This window comes from Mastomys coucha, unplaced genomic scaffold (genome assembly GCF_008632895.1).
Source record: "Mastomys coucha isolate ucsf_1 unplaced genomic scaffold, UCSF_Mcou_1 pScaffold18, whole genome shotgun sequence".
Classification (NCBI taxonomy): Eukaryota; Metazoa; Chordata; class Mammalia; order Rodentia; family Muridae; genus Mastomys; species Mastomys coucha.
The window spans coordinates 66,415,560-66,423,525 of NW_022196900.1; the positions used below are offsets into that span (position 1 = coordinate 66,415,560).

General features: G+C 52.1%; 1 protein-coding gene across 1 annotated transcript in view; it reads left to right on the top strand.

The window, feature by feature from the left end:
• Positions 1-5,808, top strand: part of Cdcp2 (CUB domain containing protein 2) — a 15,746-nt gene extending 9,938 nt beyond the window's left edge. The window contains exons 5-7 of the mRNA XM_031376831.1: positions 754-1,107; positions 3,682-3,860; positions 5,482-5,808. Of these exons, the coding sequence (XP_031232691.1) occupies positions 754-1,107; positions 3,682-3,860; positions 5,482-5,808 (860 nt within the window). The remainder of the gene's footprint in view (positions 1-753; positions 1,108-3,681; positions 3,861-5,481) is intronic.
• The last annotated feature ends 2,158 nt before the right edge of the window (positions 5,809-7,966 follow it).

The following is a 7,966-nucleotide window of genomic DNA, read 5'->3' on the forward strand; positions in this document are numbered from 1 at the left end:
AGGAGGAGGAGGAGGAGGAGAAGGAGAAGGAGGAGGAGGGATAAGCTTTAGGGAATTTGCACTGAGAAAGATGGGTGGTGCAGTGATAAGCCACTGCCATGAGTGCTAACAGATAGAATCATGGGGGATGTGCAGAGGCACAGAGGGCACAGGGCTGGCAGCATGAGAGCAAAGCTGTCATGTAGGTAGAATGTTGGCTTTCCATAGATAGACAAGGGTGTGAGAGGCACAGAGGAAGGGTAACAGTTAGCTCACAGTTGAGGAGGCCCAAGCGCTGTCAGGTGTGCTCTTTGTATCTGTGGTGAGGGAGAACAGCATAGCAGGGAACAAAGAGTAAAGCAAAAGCCGCTCCCTCATGACAGGCAGGAAGCACAGACAGAAAAAGGAAGGGACTGGGTCCCCAGCGCCCGCTTTGAGGGCATCCCCCAGTGAGCCAACCTCCTCCCAGTAGGCCCCATGTCCTAAAGGTTTTACCACCTCCCAGTGGCACCTCAGGCTGGAGATCCTGACTTCATTTGTCATTTATTTATTTATTTATTTATTTATTTACTTATTTATTTTTGTTTTTTTCTAGACAGGGTTTCTCTGTGTAGCCCTGGCTGTCCTGGAACTCACTCTGTAGACCAGGCTGGCCTTGAACTCAGAAATCCACCTGCCTCTGCCTCCCAAGTGCTGGGACTAAAGGCGTGCGCCATCACCGCCCGGCTCATTTATCATTTATTTTGTGTGTGAGCACTACTTCCCTCTCCCCAGGTGAATGCCAGGAGGTGTTCACGGCTATCCGTGGAAACTTCTCCAGCCCACAGTACCCTGGCGCCTACCCCAACAACATCCGTTGCCACTGGACCATCCGCCTGCCCCCCGGATACCGGGTCAAGGTCTTCATCCTGGACCTGGGCTTGGAGGAGCCCAGCAGCCTAACCAGAACCTGTGACTTCGACCATTTGGCAGCCTTTGACGGGGCCAGTGAGGAGGCACAGCTGCTGGGGAAGTGGTGTGGGCATCACCTGCCGCCGCCTGTCACCTCGAGTCACAACCAGCTCCTGCTGCTGCTGCACACTGACCGCAGCACCTCTGGCAGGGGCTTCTCCGTGGCCTACATTGGAGGTCAGCTGGGTTGAGGGTGTGGATCCTGGGGAACTCTGCAGCCTCCTTCCTGTGTCCACTGTGACATAACCCCTTCACCAACTCCTCCAGACCCTACCCAGTCACCTACCCTGAGGATCTTTGAGGCCACTCCAGTACAGCCTTCATTTATTTCCATTGTCATCTCTTTTCATAGCTTCTGACCCCATGATTCCTAATTCCTCCCCACCTGGCTCCTTTTCCTGTGGGCTCTCTGCCTCTTGGATATTTCATCTAGTTTCCAGGATTAACGCACAAAATATGTCAAGTTATCAACAGTAAGTAGGTGAACACCAGGGCTGGAGAGATGGCTCAGAGGTTAAGAGCACTGACTACCCTTCTGAAGGTTCAAAATCCCAGCAACTACATGGTGGCTCACAACCATCTCTAATGAGATCTGACACTCTTCTGGTGTGTCTGAAGACAGCTACAGTGTACTTAGATATAATAATAAATAAATCTTTAAAAAAAGAAAAGTAGGTGAACCCCGAGATACCAGCAGCCTTGCCTGCATCGTTCAGAAGTGCTGGCTGGACAAAGGGTACTAATATGTCCTCACCCAGCAGTGTGCTAACCAGGCAACCCCTGTATGGGGCCAGGGACTCAGACTTTCCTAAGGGCACCACTGAGATCCTTGTGTTTGCAACAGAACTTCTGCAAACACAGGCACCCTGCCCATAGCCAAGGCTGGAAAAGGAGAAGAGAGGTGATGGCCACAGAAACCCTGTTATCCAGTAAGCCCGAGCCTTCCTTCCCAAGCGCTCTCAGTGCTTTGTCCCAGGTCACTGCATTGTCAAACCTTTTGAAACCAGTCACGTGGCCATGCTTTGTCTGGAGAGGTGACTGGGGAAACGGGTATCAGGGCTTGTCTAACTGTTAGGCTAGCGAGTTCCTGAGTCAGGTGAGGAGTAAGGGCTACATGGTGTATCTGGCTCTGAGGATGTCTTTCCTCACACACTCCGACCTGTTCAGCAGTGGAAGGGTCCCTTTCCCTCATCCCTGGCAGCAGAGGAGCTAGAGAACCCTGGCAGTAGAGCAGAAAACAGCCATAGCCACAGCTGGTGGCCCATGAGACCCTTCTGGCCCTGGCTCTGTGTGAAGAAAAGCTGGGGTTCTTGGCAGAGCTTCCTTTGATTCTTTGTGGACAAGGAGAATATTGTGGGACCAGGGGCCATCTGGGTTCTGCCCAGTGGCCTGGAGCATCCATCCCCTTGGCTCTCCAGACCCTGGTTTTCCCACCGGTACAGCAGGAACTTGGATTGCAGGGTCTTCAGGGTCCGGCCTGCCTTAGAGAACCCGAGTCTCTAGCCCAGTCTAGGCAGTGCTAAGTGATTTAGACCGCCTCTCCTTGCAGCATCTCAGAGATGAGGGTGGGGGTGGTTGTCACTCTGGCTCTTGTTCCAGGACCTTCTGTGCTCCCTACACAGCCCCCTGTGGGAGCCTAGGGTCAGACAGGGTACTCATGCTGGAACCGCACCAGATGGGGCCCAGGCTTGTAGGCAGCCTCTCCACAGGGAGGGCAGACTCAGCATCAATCAGGGGTGACACACAGTTCAGCGCCACCGAGATCATCGTGGGAGACAGCGGACCCATAAATCCCCGCCTGCCCAGACACCCGAGCTTGAAATATGTCTGAGACATTTCCCGGAGAGGGCTGAGGGATCCAGGCCTCTGCCTGCCAGGCTTCCTTTTTATTCCAGCTAGCTACCAACCCCCACCTGCCTCTGCCTTGCATGCTCTCTTGCTCCTGCAGCCTCAGACACTCAGAGTCACACTCTCGCACAGCACAGGGCATGCTGGGAGCTGACCGATAGTAATGAGCAGATTGGTAACTAGGGAATCTGGCCCACCCACCTCCCTCAAGTCTGAAATCCAAACTCAGCCACAACAGGCAGCTTCACCTCTCAGAGATTTGTTTTCCAAACTGAAGTGGCTTGTGGTGTGCCCACCATCTAAGACCATCACAGGGAGGGACAGCAGGGTTCCCCCCACCTCCACCCTCTTCTTCAGAGCCACCCCCCCTTTTCTATCTTAGCTTGATCGTCCTTCACAGCACTCCTTTGCAATTTCACATTTATTATCTATCCTGCACAAGCTGTGGTGTGGCGGGCTTCTTCACGTCCGTGTCTGTGTGTACTGTGCAGAGGAGGCCAACGGTAGCTGCGTTTACTGAATGATGGGGTGAACAGCTAGTTGGCTGTGGAGCTAAGTGACGAGCACTCACTTTTATTGTGGTGGAGAATTAGTTTCCACTCACTCCTATGCTCATTCATTCATTCATTCATTCATTCATTCAGTATTTCCTCTGCCTGCTGAGCTCTTTGTTGGCCTCTGAGGAGACAGAAACACTAACACACTCTGTGCCCTAAGAGCTCACAGACCCAGGGGGTCAGGGGAGCAATGTATACAATGTATCCCAGCTGAGTCCTATAGTCTGTCAGAAGCACCTCCCCGAGTCTGGATACTAGGGGATATGGATACTGTCCTTCCAGAAGGCTTAGGGGTGATGGGTCTGACTGCAGCCTTAAGGTCTCAGACTCCTCGCTCCTGTTCCAGTGGTGCCCATGAATGTGAGCTGTTCTCGCACGGACTTGCAGATCCTGATCTCTGCCCAGGCACTGGCCCCACTGGAGCGGACCAAGGTCTACCTAGGTAGCCGGAGCTGTGCAGCCCAGGAAGTTGGCAGTAACTTCCGGATCCAGGCCCGCTTTGACACCTGCGGTGCCGAGTCTCAGGTAAGGGCAGGGGAGGGGAGGTAGAAGAGATGGGCTCTGAGCCTTACTGAAGGGCACCTACTATCCTCAGTTTCCCTCGTGGCTCTAATGGTGCATACAGGCATGGATGCAGGCTTATCGGCACACTTGTGATGAACAACCCTAAACTTCTTCCCTGCTCCTCTCCTTGAGGACCTCCCAGGAGAACAGAGCCCCGATCCCTTCAATATGCACAGCTACCCCCCTGCTCACTGCTCACCCATCCTCCCCAACCTGGTAACCCCAATACATCTCTGGGCTCTACAAACAAATGAGCCTTTCAAGTAAGGATCCACCTCCCTCCAAGGCTGTGGAACTTATAGAGATTTTTCTACTATCATTGGTTTCTGGAGGCTGTGGACCCAGGCTGGGGTGGGTGGGCAGGAGGGACTTGAGAGAGTCCCTGGTAATACCCCAACACCCTGAATTATGTCCTTAGGAGAATGTAAGGAACGGGTGGGAAGAGAAGGAGCAGTGGTGTGCTCCTGTTAGAGCCCCCAGCTCTGAAACTTGGGTGTTTGCAGTCTGGCTTGGCCTAATGCCCCATGTCCTGTGTCTTAGTTAGGGTTTTCCTGCTGTGGACAGACACCATGACCAATGCAAGTCTTATAAAAGACAAAAGGCAGATGATGGCCTCTGGGCTCAGTGGTCACAGCTGCAAACCACCAAGGGAGGGAACTGACCAGCTACTCTTTGGTTTGAGTGACATGTCCTGGGTGATAGCATAGGTAAGAGTTGGGCAGGTCAGGGTAAGAATATGGCCTCTGTGGATTGTACGCTGCATGGCCTCAGAAGAAGAATTTAACCTCTAGGTGCCCCAGTTTCCTTGTCTGTAGAATGGGAATGTTAATGACACCAAGAAGGCTATTGTGAGAAGTAAAGGAACTGATACACTTAACTGGAGACTCAGTGGCCCCAGTTAGTCTTTGTTTGTTTTTGAGACAGGGTATCAGGCAGTCTAGACTGGCCTCAGACTTACTGTAATTAAAAATGATCTTAACTCTGCGCTCTCTTCGGCCTGCAAGTGCTGGTATTAAAGGCATGCACCACCACGTGTCGCTTAAGTATTGCCAATGTAATCCAACTCCATGGTTGCTGGGCTTGTGTTTTTGCTGGTACTGAGGCTTGAACCCAGAGCCTCACACACACTAGTCAAGTGCTCTGACCCTAAGCTATGTCTTCCAGCCTAGGTGTTCTTATGCTGTCTTCATCCACCCTAACTCCTTGAAGCCAGAGCAAACACTAGCCCACCAAATCTGATACCCTTCAGGACTGTCTACTCTCACATTCCCCCTTCTTATAATTATTTTAATTTATAGGTGTGTGTATGTGTGTGTGTGTTGATCAGAGGACAACTGGTGGGAGTTGTTTTCCTTCCATTGTTTGAGTTTCAGTGACCAAATTCAGGTTGTCAGCCTTAGTGGCAAGTTCCTTTACCCACGGAGCCAACTTGCTGGCCCTGCTGCCCCCTCGATAGATGAGGCCTCTGAGACTGAGTGTAAAGGAGTCTGGCTAAGCTATGGAATCAGGCCAATGTCTGTTTAGAGGCACTGGGAGGGCTTGAGCTTCCTTGGGCCTGAGCATGACTCTGTGACCCCCACAGAGAAGAAATAACACCCCCGTGATCGTCAGCGTGTTGTACATCGACTTCTCTGCTGCTGGGCACGATGACATCCACGAGTATGAGGTGCGCTGTGAGCCGAGGCGCAAGGAGGCGTCGGCCCACCTGCTGTCAGGTTCTGATCTGCTTGGGCCTTACGCTGCCACCGCTGAGCACCTACAGGAGGCACCACCCGGAGAGGAGGCAGAGGTGCTGGAGAGCCCAGGGACCATGTTGACCCAGGACACCAGTGACATCGTCTTCCTGGGCCTCTGCATTCTAGCCGGAGTCCTTATGATCATTGCCATTGTGGTCCTGATGCTGCTGTGAGCAGGTGAAGAGCAGCTTGGGGGCCCAGAGCAGGGCAGGATGGGGCTTGTGGACTTGGATCGTGTTCCTCTCTGAGCCCATTTCCTAGGGATCACTGTTCTGCCCTGCTCCTCAGAGGGTTCAGAGAAGTGTGTGTGGGCAGGTAACGGCTCTGAAGACTATAGCCATGGCTCTTAAGTTAACTTAAGAATCTACTACAGGAAAGCTCCCATATATGTTTCTTGTGAGCTTGGATAGTTGGGGTCACAGGTGGCAATGTGAACACAACAGACTTGCTCTGTCCTTCACCAACTCAGGCACAAATAAGGGCATCTCTCAGCTTCTCAGACCTTCATGAGTAGGAAGTGTAGTATCTGTACAGCGGCTCCTCCCTCCTTTTTTTTTTTTCGTTTTTCGAGACAGGGTTTCTCTGTGTAGCCCTGGCCATCCTGGAACTCACTCTGTAAACCAGGCTGGCCTGGAACTCAGAAATCTGTCTGCCTCTGCCTCCCAAGTGCTGGGATTAAAGACGTGTGCCACCACTGCCCAGTGGCTCCTCCCTCCTTAAGAGACCCAGGTGAATACCCTTTCTAAAGAACTCCACCCCTGCCTCCAGGAACCGGGTAGGAGAGCCCAAGCTCTGGCTAGTGCTGTTATTTCAGCGCCCCCTGTCCCCCCCTCCCCCCCGCAACATTGAAGACGGCTCCTGTGCTGTGCATCCTAGTGGGTGCTTGCTCATAGAGGTATAATGGCCTGCTGTGTCTGGTTCCTGTAGATGCCACAGGTAGACTGGGCATGCTCAGAGGAGAGGCTAGCGCTGAGGTGTTCCTTTTATGTTGGCACTTACTTGTGTTTGAATGCCTTAGATCTTTGGCCAAAACATTGAGTGAAGTCTCATGTGTCTCCATGCTTGCTCCGATGTCCATGCCACCGGCTCTTCCTCACTCAGGAGATGACTTCTCTTTGGAGCCCTCTGAACGTTTTTCTACTCCTTAGAGCTGCTCCAGTCTCTCAGAGCTGCTCCAGTCCCTCAGAGCTGCTCCAAGCCCTCAGAGCTGCTCCAGTCCCCAGAGCTGCTCCAGTCCCTCAGAGTTGCTCCAGTCCCCCACATTGATGTTTCTAAGCTTACACCAGATTAAGGGAACTTCCTGCTCTTCCCAGAGAAGATCTTTAGGATTATTATTCAAATTAATACAGCCTTCTCCAGAGCTCTACTTGATAGCAAGAAGTGGAACAATCTTGTTAATGGAAAATAAACAAATGATACATTTATAATCTGCTGCTCATCCCTGCTCACCTTTATATTGCCTAACGATCACTCAGTGTGTCTTTCCACAATAACCATGATCTCCAAAGTCAACCTACTGACCACTGGGATCAGGTTAAAAAGACAGAAGCCCCATTACAGCACAGCTCATTCGGCAACCCATGGAGCATGCACCAGGTCCCAGATTCTGCCGTCTATGCGAGGCAGCACACAGCAGCACACAGGCAGATGGAACTCCTGACTGTGAGATGTGTCTGGGTTGGCCAAGAAGAACTGGAGAAGAAGGGGCAGACCAGCTGGGACCTTGAAAAAAAGGTGGAGAGGAAGAAGTGAACTAGGCAGAAGAGAAAGTATAGCCTGGACACAGAGACAAACCAGGTTCGAGTCCAAGTCCTTCACCCCGTTAACAGAAGGAAAGTCTGTGCTAACTGCCTGACGGTTCCCATGTTGTGGGGGTGTGTGATATAGTGAATTAGGGAAGTCAGCTGGCATAGGTGTTCCTGCAGGGGAGTTCTTAGTCAGCCCTGGGCCTCTGAACCCAGCCTTTTTCTCCCCCCCAACCTCACTCTCAGTCTCTGAGTTGAGCACCTTTGCCCTGATATGGTAACAAACACATGGTATTGGTTTCTGTCCTGGTTTTCTATCACTATGCTAAAACACCATGACCGAAAGCAACTCTGGGAGGAAAGGATTTATTTTAGCTTATAGTTTATAGGCCACCAAGAAGGGAAGTCAGGACAGGAACCTGGAGCAGGGGCCATGGAGGGGTGCTGCTTCCTGGCTTGCTCTCCATGGCTTGCTCAGCCAGCTTTCCTCTGCAACCTAGGACTACCTGCTCAGGGATGGCACTGCCCACAGTGGGCGGGGCCCTCACACATCAATCGTTAATCAAGATAATGCCCTATAGACTTA